The sequence below is a fragment of the Acanthopagrus latus genome, chromosome 17, assembly GCF_904848185.1.
Source record: "Acanthopagrus latus isolate v.2019 chromosome 17, fAcaLat1.1, whole genome shotgun sequence".
Classification (NCBI taxonomy): domain Eukaryota; kingdom Metazoa; phylum Chordata; class Actinopteri; order Spariformes; family Sparidae; genus Acanthopagrus; species Acanthopagrus latus.
The window spans coordinates 24,459,284-24,474,926 of record NC_051055.1 but is presented as its reverse complement, the minus strand read 5'-3'; the positions used below and the strand labels follow the sequence as shown (position 1 = coordinate 24,474,926).

Here is a 15,643-nt window from a genome sequence, read left to right as displayed (position 1 = left end):
TGTTCTTGTCAGCATGCTGCTGTTGGCATTAAGTGCAAGGAAAACTGTTCTGTAAAGATGAAAATGTCATTTGAATTGGGACAGGCCTGTATGTGTCCGCTGATGACTATAATCCTAAAGCTTATTTTTTCTTATAACCTGATACTCACACAAAACAACATTTATTATTCGTCTTCCTCACACTCATCCCACGGAGACAACCAAGGGTAAAGCAAAGCATTTTATTGCAAGTATTAGTCAAAGATACACTTCAAACTGAAGCAAAGCAACACTAAAACCTATAAGAGAGAGTTACAAAAGAAAGAGACATTTAAAAACTGAAAGGAATAGTGCTGTTGGTACAACTTTGCAACACACAGAGAGACGGAGACATGGATCATCTGGTGGTGAAGGTTCACTATTCAACGCGTACATCCGTTTGCTGGTGCCTCCCTCAGAGGTATCAGAGCCCAAGGTCTTTAAGATTGAAATAAAACTGACACAAGAGTGAGATGCTACATCGAAAAAAGAAATGACAATCGGTGCACACAGTAAAACGCTTGAAATCCTTGGCCACTGTCGGATATCTGTCGTCAAACCACTGTGTGTGTGTTCGTGTGTGTGTGTGGGTGGGTGTGTGTGTACAGCATCAGGAGCCTAATCTCTTGCGCAATATTTGGTTCAAAGTCTTTACTGGAATGCAAATGGGATGAAAACATCTTGATAGGCATGTGAGTAAACATTTATTAAACCCAACATGATTTAATGAACAGAAGGCGTGTTTACTTTGGAACAGGACTGACAACACTCAAAAGCTCCATGTCTCTGATCCTCCGCTGGGGTGAGGGACAACCAACACAAAGGTGAAAAAACGAAAACGAAAAAAGAAACAAATGAAAAGAACAGCAATTCATCACAACACATCTCATCCTTGGTTCATGATACAGGCACAGGTCTCTGTAATCCAGCACTGTGGGGAACCTCCTGGCTCCAGTGAGGCCCGGGTCAAACTGCACCTGAAGGCACCGTCATTTCGACAGCGTAATGACAACCAGCACGTTTACACAAACACAGTGTAGAAAAGTCGAACTGGCACAACGTTCTCACGTCATTCAGAATTTATACGATGCTCATCAAACTCAAGAGCTGCTTCCACATGCAGTTTGACCCAGAATCCCGGTTTCTGTTCAGACATCACTTAAAAAATTGGAACAAAGCATATTTTTTGGAAAAGCTTACGCTTGTTCGTACATCAGACTTCACCAAGTTTTGCAGCAATGTTAGTGGTTTACATGAAGAAGAGATGAGGATGCCGGTTGGAGAATCGGGGCAGATCAAGTACGTAGGCTTGTTTTTCTTTCTTTTTTTTTTCTTGGTAGGCCACCCAACACAGGCATTGCAGAGTCACATAGAAATCTGACCATTATGTAAGAACACACTTAAGGCTGAGGCAAGTCTTTTCTTGTGGAATGAGACCTGTTCCTGCTGTAAAAAAAAAAAAAAAAATGCGTCTGGCACAAGAAAGGAAATAAAAACTCGACAGGAGACGATTCAAGAGGAAAGAAGCGACACCTATGCTTAAGTTTTCACCGTGATCTGAAGATTTCTGCCTTTTTTCTGACATCTTTCCTTCCCTCCTTCCTTCGCTGCCTTTAAAAAGATTTTTTTTTTTTTTTTAAATTTTACGTTCTCTCCCACCTGCCCTTTACTTGGGGGGGGGTTTCATGGCTAACGTACCAATTTAGCAGCTCGGGATGAAATTTAAAAAAAACAAACAAAAAAAAAACTCAGCTATTCGACACTCAGGTCAGTGTGGTTCAGAAATGGTTCCCTTCGTCAGAGATGAGCTGCAACATGTGGGGGTTGGCGTTGGGCCTCCTAAGGTGTTAAAAAGAAGAGTGGAGGGAAAAAGATTATAAAGAAAAAAGGAGGACGGGGGAGCCGACTCGAACGCCGACCAGAACCCCATACACGGCTCTGCGCGGCCCGGTCAAGCCCGCCTCCTCCCTTTTCCTCCACCTCGCACCCCCCTCCATATTGTTGTGCTTGCGTGTCTAGAAGGATAAGGCGTCAACATGGAGGGGGAGGGGCTAAAGGCCTCATCCTCCTGGCTCCGCCCCCACCATGCTGCAAAATGTGATGCGGAGACTCCAGCCGCTTGAACGCACTCTCAATAAATACACCATAAAATATTTCCGCACATATAATATTTCATATATAAATTTAAAGAACGACACATTTAAATAGGACAACAAAATAAAAGTCGGCTCAAGAACAATTTCTCAAAATCGGATAAGTGTTAAGACAAAACAGATTTTTTTTTCCACTTTTTTTTTTTTTTTACAGTTATAATTATTTTGACTCTAAAATAGTTACTGTATAAGAATATCGCAATCAGGCATTACTCAAGCATTATATGTCATAATAAAAGCAATTTGCAGTTTTTCTTTCATGTAGTATAACATATGCAGCATACCAAGGTAAGTGAGGTGCAGTGTTTTTCGAGATCTCTTGTAATAGAAAGATTTCACCCCGCCCCCCTGGACTGAAAAGGTACCCGCAGAACTACAAGACCAGCCTTGGTTATTCTTTTTTTATTTGTTTTTTTTCAGTCGAGTGACCCTACCGGCTCAAGACAGGGATACTTGCTGGGCACACATTTTCCCTCCATCGGGGACAAGACACATGGCAGGGCATTGCACGAGGATGAAAGAATGCCATGGGCTGCTACCAGGGCTGGGCATCGTGGGAAAAAAAGCTTCAATACTGACACTGGTTCTGCCGATATCTCTCTGCACCTGCTGTAAAAAATGACACTTGAATGATAGCATACCTCACTATGCAACAGACTAAACTACTTTCATTCATGCCTTTTTTATTTTAGATCCTACTTATGTTGATTTCTCTAGTAAAAAAAATGCCCGTGATTCCTCAGTGCAAGAATCTAAAGTTTTTTTCTGTTCTTGTTTTTTTGGGATGCTTTCAAATTCTGGCGCCAAAATCTGGGACCTAGTTTTCGACGCCCAGCCCTAGCTGTAACAAAGAGTCGAGTGGCAAACCACCAACACCCGAGGGCAGGCCGACTCCCCCGAGCCGCCGTCGCCGAAGTCACAAGAGCATGAGGCACACTTCTTTTTTGTTTGTTTGTTTTTTTTTTTAAATGACTGACTGCTTTGTTTGGTAACACGCATCCCTTCGACTCCTCATTCGCACTGAGGTTTGGATCCCCTCCTCCTCCTCCTCCTCCTCCTCCATGGTCGGGAGGTAGAAGAAAGGCGACTGGAGGGGACAGAGATCGAAAACCTCTTGGCTTTGTGTCTGAGTGAGAGTGGCAGTCTCTAAAGTGCAGTGCGATGTTCGTCATACGTGGGCTGGGCTGTGTCACACCACGCTAGTGTCAGCTATTACCCAACCCACCCACCCCACCCCACACCCCCCCAATCACCCCACCAACCTCCAACCCAAACGCACATTCCACGGTACCAACGACACCATTGGTCCAAGACACTAAATGCACTAGGAAGCAAAAAAGCTCAACCACAACCATATACTTGGCATATATTCTTTTTCTACATAGGCTTAATATCTAACTACATGAAACACGAGTTTGTATTTTGCCGTCTATAAAAAACAACAACCGAAACGAACGCGTACAGTGACTGTGTGTAAACGCAGCCGCGCCTGCGCTGCGATGTGTTCTTGAAAAGGAGATTCTGTTAAGTTTGATTTGACATTTTTTTCATCTTTCAGTTGACAGCACCATCAAGAGGAAAGGCACTTTCTGTGGACGTCTTCTTCTCACTCCTTTGCTACCTTCCACTGCAAATAAAAACCAAAACCAGGGATATTGATCGATTACTCAAAATGGAATCCACCCTTTCTCTTCCGTTTAGAGAAAGGGAGACGCCGACCTTTTTGGGTTCATTTGGCGATTTTTTCCTAACCAGACTTTGTGGGTAAGATGTCTGTTCTTCTGTGCATATCGTTAACAATCCTAATAGAGAGCCACAGCCAGCTGAGAGCTGAGAGCGCTCTGTATGCAAGTCGTTTTAAAAACAACAGGAAGGACAAACACGTTGATTCCCCTGACGTCTGCTGAGGAAAAACTGAGTGACTACATAACATCTCCGTATCTCTCTGGGCGTCCCACTTCCACAGGCCCCAATTGGTCTTGCTCATGTTAGGTCACTTCTCTACTAGCTAATATTTGCAAAAGCAGAGCTGATGGCATTTCAGTTGTAAGCGAGGCAAACACATCTGCTATGTAAACATGTGTTCAACTGCCCAAGAGTGTAGTCTATACACACACACACTGAACATCCATTACAGGCAGCAGAGACAGCCAGTTAGAAAATGCAATCAACCTCCAGTTTAACTTTCAACACGACCTGCCGCGAAAAATGATCAGCTTTTGATTCCATCCAAATCACACGACCCGCGATATCTTTCACTGACCAGACCCCACCGTCGTCCTTCAGCTCTAATCTTCGTCACGCCTCCCGGGGGGTGAGGGGGGGTCGGATGGGATTGTGCGGCCGTAGAATGTAGTTCTCCGGCACAGGGGAGTAAATGTGGAGAGAGAGCAACAATAAGATTACAGGCTTGGTCACGCCGCAGATTTACCGGGAGGCCAACCCTTTGTATTTGCGAGCACATGAAGTGGCTCGGCTAAGGAGAAGAGTCTGAGGAAAGAAAGCAACAGAGGTTGCAGTCCTACACGTAAATCCCAAGAGGCTTTAACACAAAGGGAATGGAGAACTACTAGCCCTCGTCACGATATTGTCTGATCACACGTGTCCTTGAAATGGGTCCACGGCACTTTCAAAACCACTTCCTTCACACTCTCTCGCTCTTGATAAGGAGCAGCACCAGATGAGAAACACTTGAGAACATTCAATACATCTGGCCGACTCCTCTTTCTATTCTACCGCTTGTCACCACAACAGGGATGTCTCAATACGAAGCCTTTCGGAGTACGGCAAAATATTTTTTTTTCTCTTGCTCTCTTCTCGGCGACAAACCTCCGACTGTACAAACATCTACCAAAAAAAAGAGGAGAGAAGTAAGCATTCAACATCTTGCAGCTTTTTTTTTTCCCGAACATCAATGCAAGAGGCGGTTTAAGTCCACGTCCCTAATCAATAACAGTATGACAGTCCAAACACACGTCACTAGATTCAACGACCCCACCACTGTTCACACATACACTATAGTGACACAGGAACAAGTCAACAGTCTATTGCAATAATAAAACTTTTGTTATTATATCTTTTTAACCGTTACTTATCATGATACATTTATTACTAAGGTTATTAATAAGTAGACTACATTATTTTTTTTTTCTGTTAGCAAAAATAAGTGGTGTGTGCATTACATAATTTAAAATGTACAAATATACTTTCGTTCTGGCTTTTAAAAAGGCTTTCAGACACTAGTGAAATCACAAAGGCTCAAACCCACTGGCTTCCACACTGGAGGGGCTCGCCTGCCGTAAAGGCAAGTACAGCAGCGGATGCAGGACCCTACGTTACCTCAAGGTCCGAGGGAACGTCTGCCATTGTACCCCTGTACCCTCCCCCGCATCAGCCACAGCACCTTCTCCGGTCCTTAAAGCGAGTGAGGTTTACCGTTAAAGTTTTTTGTTTTTTTTCTCTCCGACCCTTCCCCACCTGCTCGTCTAGCGTCTCATATAGAGGTTCAGCTTCAGATTCTAATTCAGACAGAGTAGCACCACACCTGTGTTTACTCCCCAAACACAGCTTCTTTTAGTGCAGATAACTTTTAACAAACACCTCCCGAACGAGCTTCAGAGGCACAAAGGAGCCAAGTGTCGACTGTTGTACGAATATCCGAGCTACAGTCAGTTGGTACAGGTACTGCAAATTTGAGTCACTATCTTAACTCCTCAGTGCTGTTCTGAAAGCCAGTCGCAATTTTGGGCCGGTTACATAGACATGGAATTGAACATAGTCCCAACTTCTTTCAATCATATCAATTTAGGGATGCAAAGGAATATAGGAGCGTCATTGGAATCTGCTGATACAGAAAAAGATTTGGGCCACTGCAAAAAAAAAAAAAAAAAATTCTTTTAGTGTTTTGAAAAAAAAAAATCAGAATTCTTGAAAATAAATCATAATTCTGAGAAAAAAGGTTGGTATTCTGAAGGGCAATCTGAGGAAAAGAGGAAGTCAGAATTATAGGGAGGAAAAAAAATTGGAATAGAGAAAATAACTCAAAATTCTGAGAAAAAAAGTCAGAATTGTAAAAACAAAAAGGGGGGGGGGGTGGCAGAATTCAACTTACAGTGACAGATGACTCTTCATTTATGCACGTGAAATGCAAACTGCTGACTAAGTAATTTTCTTGTTTCTCAGACTGATTGTGTACATTTTGAAAAACATACGTCTGCATCTGGTAGTGGGCCTCACGTGAAAGTAGGGATAATATAGAATTATTTTCAGTACAGAGGAGACTTTTCTTCAACCACCGTTCAGCCAGATTGAGTTGAAAACTTTCAGCCTATCAGATATAGTCAAAAATCCAATTCTGTGCCTCTCTAAAATAGTGTTTTGAAACAATTAGTCAAGAGGATGCTGACTCCATGCCCATGAACACGGCCCTTTCAACACACTGTAGCAGCTGGATCCATGTCTGGTGAAGACTGAGCAAAAAAAAAAAGACAACTCTGCCTGCTTGGCTTCAACGCTGCTCTGAAGCAAAGCCAACAGTTAACACTGCTGAACAGGCAACACAATAAATATACTGATCTTAAGATGATTTGAATGAGATGTATAGAAAAGTCAGTAGACAGTTGTTCAGAAGAATAAGAGGCAACCGGTGAAACTTTCTCACTTTCAACCATCTTATGCTGTCCATTAGTTGGAATATGCTTCTTTGATTATTTTACCCCACTGACATAGGATCCCCATGATGCAGCTTTGGACCATCTAACACTTCCACCAGGCACTTGAATACTACCTCTTTATGGCCTTTGTACTCCACTTTGCTGCGGTCAGACGAAAATCAGCCTCATTAGCAAACTGATAATCAGGAATTCTGATGAAGTGTTCACAAACCACAGAGGCGCATAACATCCTTCAATTCAAGTAAAAACACGAAAATCACCAACGCTGCAGTTGCACCATCATTTGTCCGACAGCAAGGGCAAACTCGTAAAACATGCCGACTGATCGTCTCACAGAGGAGCGACAACTAAAAGTGCCGCACAAGTGGCAAACTTCTCTCTTGTCAAGGACGCTCACTTTCAAAAGAAATGTGTAACCGTTCTTTAAGTCCCCAAAAATCCTCTTCCCTTCGTTTCAACTGATTATTGCACTAGAGGAAACCATCGACGTAATCTCGATTTACCCACCGTCTTAATGTCAAGAGAGGGAAATGTGAGATAAAGCACAGAGGGAAATGAATGCACTACGACTACTAAGATTAAAAACATAAGATTACATGATTAAAAAAAAAAAAAGTCAGAATCATAAAATGTTTCACATAATGTAGAAAGAAAAATAACAACCAGAATTAAATAACAGTGTTATACTTTAAATGAAATTCATAGATGGCTGCAGTTAAGCAAATGATATATCAGCCAATAGAAACTGCCCCTGTTAAAATATGACAGCTAAAGATAAATCAAAACTGATCGGAAACCTTACAAGACAACAACTCTGCGTTGTGACTTTAAGGGGGCATTATTGTATACCTCGTCGCCAACAGGTGGCAGTGTGCTCAAAAGAACATGTTGCTCCGTACAAGCAACTGGTGATTTCATACACTTGAGAAAAGTGACAGAACAGAAGACACAAGAGGAAAAAAAAGGAAGAATAAAAGTGGCAATTGGGAGGACCTCTGGTCCAATGAAATAACTCTTTTCCCACTCCAGAGTCTGAACCTTCCTTCTCCGCTCCCCCCATTTCTAACACTGGGGAGAATCAACAACAAACTACAGTAAAATTGACAGAATGTAAAAGTGCTGCTGCTCAAATTTAACTTGAGGTACTGTAGATGGCAAAGGAGCAGATAGTAGACTATAAAGAATGACTGTGCCAAAGGAAGGGCAAAGTAAAAACAAACTAGGCCACAAGTAAAGGAGACATACAGGGGAGAACAGGAGGAGGGGCAACATACGGGAGCCTGATAAGGGTGAAAATAAACTAGTTGGCTGGTTTAATATTGCATAATAGTGCTGAGTTTCTCTCTTGTTTGTTTTTAAAGCAGCGTTTGCATCCTCAGTCCAGTGTGGGGGTGCCTCCTTCCCTCCCTCCTCCCTGCTTTCCTCTGCACAGTGTCAGGTCCGGATTGACTAGGCGTGGGGGCGGGGGGGACTTGCACATATGAGGACTCCTTGACTGGCGAGCCAGGTGTGCATGGATGTGTCTGTGTGTGTGTCTTCTGTGTGTGTGTTGAGGGTGGCATTGGTTGGGGAAGGTTGGTGTAGATCAGGCGAAGTACATGGTCCTCAGGGTGTCGTGGTGAATCTGAACAGCTTTGGCCAGCGCCTGGGGGTCCCGACCGTTACTCTGACCAGACACATGGCTGCCCTCAGCGCTGCAGAGTGGAGACGACCAGTTACTACACATGACCAGAGGTGGAGGAAGTATTCCGATAGCAAAAGTTTCTGAGTATAATCTGGAGTATTAACTTCTAATAAAACAGTTGCTAATTATTTTATCATCAATCAATTTATAACTTAATTTATAATCTCATACTTTGTACATTTTCATATGTTTTGAATGAAAAAATTTCACTTGTAAAGCAGCACGTAGTTAAAGCTGTCAGATAATTGTAGTGGAGGATAAGTACAACATTTCATTCAAAAAGTGACGTGAGATTTAAATACTACATGTACCTTACACTTATACACTACATGAGTAAACATTCTGCTAGGTTTACAGGGCAATCCTTTACATCCTGATTAAAAAATCCTCTCCTTTTCCCACCTGTCGTGTTCTTTGTCCACCAGATGGTAGCGGGCGCGGAAGGCCACCAGGTGGGCGTAGTAGGCTGGCGCAGGGATGGAGACTGAGCGGGTACAGCGCACGTAGGTGTGGCACAACTGGTAGGTGAGCAGCTGGAACTCGTCAGCGGTAAAACAATTGTCGTCCCACAGTACATGGTAGTGGGAGGGCCGACTGGTGCCCTGCGTGAGGGGAAACAAATGACACACTTGTGTTATTAATAGACTCAGATTAAGGATACAGTACATTAGAGAAAAAGGAAACCTCGCTGACACACTGAGACATAAAAGAAGAGCTAAAAAAAGAAACAAAAAAATGACAATAGTCAAACAATTATATCTTAGTGTGAAAAAATAAACATAACCATTCACGTGGCTTCAACAACTAAGTATAATATGCATCACTGTAAACGCTCCACTGCAGTGCCTCAGGATAAGAATAACAACAAGGGAAAAGTGATTTAGGAGTTTAAGCTCCAGTGTGTAGGATTTAGTAGCATCTAGTGGTGGGGTCACAGATTGGAACCAACTGAACACCCCTCACCTCACTCTCCCCTACAGTAGGCACGAAAAAACATGAAAAACACTTGAGACATAAAATGCACTCTCTGGAGCCTCGCTCTCTGTTGTCTTGTTTGTCGGTTCTTGGCTCAAAGATTCTTAGTTTCAGCAACCCGCTTCTGTGGAAGTGCTGCTGCGGAACCTCACTGTGCTTTATTTTTAAAGAAGGGAGGAAGTATACTCAAAAAAGATGAATCATTAGAAGGTAAGAGTCTCGTAGAATATTATATCCCTTTTTGTGAAGCATACTGGTGTAAAAGAAGTGGCCCGAGTGGCCTGTTAACAGAAAATGAGTTTGCCAGGGGCAGATCTCCAGTAACGACAAAAGAGAAACGATATAAGTAGAAGCATTTCCTTTCCTTTCTCCTTTATTTTCTGATTCCGGTTTACAAAAGCAGACATCTTATGTCATTCAGATTTTAGTGAGAGAGGGTGTGATGAAGACGAGAGGTTAGTCTGACCTGTATTCCAGCGTGACTGCAGAGGTAAAAGTCAAACTCGTATGGATGCGTGATGTCGGTATCCACGGTAGTACCAGCAGGAATGTTTCCACTGCGTCCAACCTGGCGAGAGCAAAGTTTAAAATCAGTCTAATACCAATGGACTATTTTTTCCCCCCTCTATTTTTTATCCATGACAACAATAATAACAGAAAATGGAAGATGCAGGAAAAGAGCAGCAGAAAATAAAGCTTTTAAGGCACTAAGTGAAAAAAGAGAGTTGATGGACCAACCCAGGCAAGGGTTTACCAACTGCTTCCCAATCAACCAATTAAAAGCGTAATGCTCTAGAGAGCCTAATGCTCTGTATGGGTGTGACTGCACTGCATATAAGGTTGTTACTAGCCGAGCCTCACTCTTGGGGCCTTGAGAGCCACTCCAGAGCTCTCCGCTTGCATTGGGCCCTAATGCTTTAATCGAAGCTAATTACAGGGGTTAGGAGGGTGAACAGTCCAATTGACAACAAAAGGTAATTAAGGAGACCCATTTCGAGTACTTAACGCGCTGGCACAGAGCATAAAAAAAAAAAAGAATACGGACTAGCACATAACACACTGTACTGATTTTAATGGGCACCATCACCGTGTCACAGAGCATGTGTGGAGTGGTGGGGACTCACTCTCTCGTTGCGGTCGGCACAGAAGAGGCGTGTATGGTGGCGTTTTTGCACAACAATGTAGGTGATACCTGGCTGGTACTCCTTCTCCAGGCTTATACAGGCCTCACGAATGGCCAGCAGCTCATAATACAGCACCTGAGGAAGAAGGAGAAAACATTTTGCTTCAAATATTTAGTTTATGCCACTCCTACATACCGACTTGACACAGGTAAACACTGATCCACTTCCTTATTTGGGAAGTGGGAGGATACATGGAGCATTAGAATGCAGCATAAATCTACATATCTAAATTATGACCCATAAAACTGAACGGGAGTTTGGAGCTCACCTGTCTGAACTGGCCTTCTGAAACTCCATCCCTGTAGAAAATGATCCTGGTGGGTTTGTAGCGGGTTGACTTGTAGAACTGGATGAGCAGTTCCCGCACCATGGAGGCCAGGTCCTGGATAACCTCCTGCCTTGGCCTCTGGACCCGCACAGTGGCACAGTACCTGCTGGGGTGGGCATCCATACTGCCTACCACCTGGAAGAGAGAGGGGAGGAGCAGTGATCAACAGTGGATGTCAAATACAGGCATGATAAGTTTATAGATTTTAGCAACAGGTCAGGTGGAAAATGAGGAAGACACTCACTGCTGCGATTGAAGGCTTCTTTCCATCTCCAGCAGGTGGATGTGTAACATCTGCTCCCAAGAAGATAACAGGCTGCTGAAACACTGATGGTCTGTTCATTGGGAGACAAAACAAAGAGAAAAACATTAAAATACAGCCGTCCAAGCTATGAGAAGCAATATAAAACCAGCACTGCTACGGGAGAGTGTCGAGAAGGAAATGATGACCGACCGTTGGTGAGGCACCAGGATGTTGTTGATGCCTCCCAGCTTCACATTGATCTTGAGGCAGAGGTTGGAGAGGGTCTGAGGGGACGTCTTCACTACGTTCTTCACCTGGACACACTGCGTGGCCATGCCCAAGAGCGTGTCTCCCACACGCTTTACCTCCGCTATGGGCGGTTAGAAAAAAGAGAAACAGTGTACTTAAAAAAATAAAGTAAAAATCTCTTTTCTCTTCTCAAAATCCCTGGAAACACCTTCAGATTCACCAACAAACAGAGGTAAAAACAGTCTGACAAAACATTTTAAAAGAAAAAAAATGCAATGGAAAGAACATTTTGTCAAAGTGAAAGAACCATATTGAGAGAGTGCACTGACATTTATTTGAGAAGCTGAAGAGGAGAGTATATTGCACCATCACTCAGTCCCAGAACAGCATTAGACTTCACACACAGTCTCTAACCACAAGCACATCTCTGGATTCAAATACAATATTCATTTTTAAGCAGTTTGCTAACCATAAACTGGAGTCTTTCCCGGCAGAATGACAATGATGAGCTGCAGTCCGGCGTAGGTATTCTTCAGGTGTCTGAACATGGGCTCCACGCTGTCCGCTCCCTGGGCGTATTTACAGAAACATGGCTGGCCCTGGATGGGCATTCCGGCATCCTTGGAGATCTTACGCAGCTGGTCTGTGAAACCCCTACATGAGGAAGAGGCAGGAGGGAAGGATGTTGGCTTCAACTGCAATAAAATCTAATGCAGGCATTATTCTGTTATCTTAAGCAGAGATTTTACATTTCAAATTAAATGTTTAGACCATGTTTTTAATGATTCTACAATGCAAACAATCAAATTTAAAAGTTTCATTGATTTTTTTCATGAAGGCATCAGAATTTTAGCAGAATATCTCTGCAGTGCAGCATAAGGCAGTTTGCAGTTTTTAGAGTAAATTTTTAATGTTCCAGCAACACTACAGATTTAAACAATCCTTTCAACTGCCTCTAATATAGTTGTCATTATTCTTTATGAATATGCACTGCTTTTCTGGTGCAAGCTAGTTTTATACAAATAAAATAACCTCTAACATCCTTTCAAATTAGTTAAAAAGGCAAAACAGATCAGTGATTTAAATAGTGATCTAACAAATGTATTTTAAAACAATTCTGAATATACTTTAGGGGGCAAAGAAAAGCACAAAGAAAAAAGAATCTCAGAGAAGGACCATGAAGGAAGAACATTTGTGATTAATCATACTTGAGGATTTCCTCCCGACACTGCCTCTGTGTGGCGAAGCAGGCGATGGCCCACATCTTGATCTCCACCCCGGTGTGGAACTGCTTCCCCCTCATGTCCCACACTCCGTGGCTGGGCGTGGCTACCGTGCGGTTCTGAAACAACATTGCAGTCTCACCACATGTACTCATGATTGTGTGGGCAAACACTCACAGTCATACTGTTCATACACACTCACACTTGAGAGGGCAGCAACACAAGTGTGTGCGCACGCACGCACGTACACACAAACGCAGACTTTCTTTCTGAAAACCCACAGAACCCACACACACTCTTCATCCATACCAAAATGTATTAACACTCATTTTTGTACATCAATTCACAATTTGAAAAAGAGGAAACATGCAGTTCAACCAGAGGAACATTTGACTTCCAAAGTAAATGACAAATATCATCAAGTGGTTTTGATGTGACCTTACATTTTATTGCAAAAGTTGTGCGATGCATCTAAACTAGGTTAGATGCAATTTGGTATGTGTATCACAAACAGCACAATGTTCATAATGGTGTCATAACTCTTGGTAATACATCAAATGTATAATAGTGAAGGTGTCTCCTCACAGAGGATCAACAGACAGATGTTAATTGTCGCTGTGGTTGAGTCTCAGTAAGTTGCTTCTTTATCCAATACTTGGAAACCTCTTCAATCGACGTCTTCTTCATTTCAAATGGCCAAATTAATATTTCTGGCAAAGTGTTTGGCAAACATTATTTAAGTTTTCCTTCTTGCAGATACAGGGACATATTTGTCCCTCTCAGAGAATAACAGTTTGCACTACTGAGACTCAACCACAAGAAAAGACTGACACCATGAAGTACAAACAGAAGCCAATGAGTTAGTTCCCCTCAGAGACAGTTCAACAAAGGCTGAGGAAGGGGAGAGCGTGTCAGACAAACAGAGAGAATGGGCGTGATTTAAAGGAAGGGTACCATAAAGTGCTCTGTGCTCACCCTGCCGCCGTACTGCAGCATGGGGGCGGGTAGCACTCGCCCCGTCACGTGGGCCATCTCGTCGCGAACCTTGAACTGGAATTCCTGCACAAACGGGTCTGCCTCGTAGTTGGCACTGCGCACCTGCGGGGAAAGTGGTGGGTGGGGAAATGTGACACAGGGTCAGTTAATGACAGCACGATGATGAAGAGGAAAAAAGATCACAACTCATAGTCAGGTTCTGCCATTAGCGAGTCACTCACTGTGGCCCACTTTGGTTCAAGGAAATGTTCGACAATTGCTCATTTTTATATAGAGGTGCTGACTAGGGATGCAAATTTGTATTAGTTCCTTGAAGCGACAGTCGTATGCCTTAACAATCAGTTATCAGTTAATCATTAATTGATAAAAAAAAATATGTTGGACGTCTTTTCAAGTAGAAGAGACTGAACAATAGAGCATAGATCATGTCAGTGTCAATTAGTATAGGCTACATTAAAAGTTAAAAGAACAGATAAAGTGCACATCTAATTACTTGATTGATACACTTAATAACAATCTTGAATCTTGAAAGACCTTGTATTTTAATCTAACATACTTTTTGATGCATTTGTGCCCAACTATGATTGCCGATTAATACATATTTAATAGGTGGAATTCTTAGCGGCGACTAATCGATCAATGACAGTCAGATTTTATTACCTTTGGACAGAGTCAGGCTAGCCGTTTCTCCCCATCTCCAGTCTGTATGCTAAGCAGAGCTAAGCTAACCAGCTGGAGGCTGTAACTTAATATTAAATAGGTGCACCATTTAGTTTTGGGGAAGAAACTTCATTGACTGATTTTCTTTTTTATGCCTAAACAAACTAAATAAACAAACTCTCTTCATTTCATGACTGGATACATAAACTGACCTTAAAGGAGAACACAGTTCAAACTGTTTTACGTTGTTTATACGTGGCGGACCCTGCCACCATATTTCTAAGTTTGTATTATTACCTCATTAATATGATAGTTTGAAATTCTTCTCCAAAACTACATAGTGCCCCTTTAATGGACAAATATGAGCGTGACATTGTTCTTCTCATCTAAATCTCAAAAAAGAAAAGCATATTTCCCCCAAAAACATCCAACTGTAACTTTAAGAGCATCTGCTAAATATAGAAGTTGACTTTCATCAGTGAGCTGTTGTGATTTTGACAGTTATTTCTCAGATGTTGTACAGTAGAAAGCAACATCAGTAGGTCGGTAGACAGCTCAGACTTGTCTGAACGAACCACAGTGCAGCAATTGTAATGCTTGCCTCTCTTCCTGGTGTTCATGTCAGCATTGTTTTAGACAGACCTTATGTCTATGATTGTTACCCTAATGAGGCACTGCTTCCGTACATGCTGGCATATGTATAGATATGAATTTTACTTGATGATGTCGGTAGATAGAAAAAAAAAGGTGACATGCCAAGAAATCCAAAATTACTGCAAGCACACGGTTCATGATCTGTCCAGCTGGCATGATATCCAAATTTATTATACAAGTCATTATGTAGTTCTGACAGACACCGCTTATCTGCTTGTTTTGTCCTTTTCTGTCTCTCAACCTCTGCTTTTCCACCCACACTGTTCCGTCAGTTTCAAGCAACCGTGCGTCTTAATGAAAACGCCACCACAGTGATGTCTACAATGATTTCCTGTAAGCAAGTCCAGTCATTTTGCTCCTGGGTGAAAAGATAGAGAGACATGGTTTAATAAGGCAACCATGGGTACTAAATGTGCCTTGCTAATCTGATAGTGGCCAGAGGGAGAGCACAGTCTGTCAATCTTTCCATAAACAATGTGCTGTAGACATTGTATCAGCCTCACACACACACATTAAAGCCATTATGACCGGCATTTTGATGACCCTGGGTAGCCCAAACGCAATGGACAAGCATGCAGACATGCCTCCGTTAACAATATAAA

General features: G+C 42.5%; 1 protein-coding gene across 3 annotated transcripts in view; it reads right to left on the bottom strand.

Annotated features, from left to right (window-relative positions):
• Positions 1-207: 207 nt before the first annotated feature.
• The window catches only part of LOC119005971 (protein argonaute-3), a 37,888-nt gene continuing 22,452 nt past the window's right edge, over positions 208-15,643 (bottom strand). For 2 of the 3 annotated variants that reach the window (XM_037074194.1, XM_037074192.1), the window contains 10 exons: positions 13,686-13,829; positions 12,717-12,850; positions 11,978-12,162; positions 11,470-11,629; positions 11,260-11,350; positions 10,956-11,150; positions 10,628-10,762; positions 9,970-10,071; positions 8,931-9,130; positions 208-8,538 (listed from right to left, as the gene is read on the bottom strand). In XM_037074194.1, coding sequence (XP_036930089.1) covers positions 8,430-8,538; positions 8,931-9,130; positions 9,970-10,071; positions 10,628-10,762; positions 10,956-11,150; positions 11,260-11,350; positions 11,470-11,629; positions 11,978-12,162; positions 12,717-12,850; positions 13,686-13,829 — 1,455 coding nt within the window. In that variant the 3' untranslated portion in view covers positions 208-8,429. The remainder of the gene's footprint in view (positions 8,539-8,930; positions 9,131-9,969; positions 10,072-10,627; positions 10,763-10,955; positions 11,151-11,259; positions 11,351-11,469; positions 11,630-11,977; positions 12,163-12,716; positions 12,851-13,685; positions 13,830-15,643) is intronic. The other variant, XM_037074193.1, reaches the window with a different exon arrangement.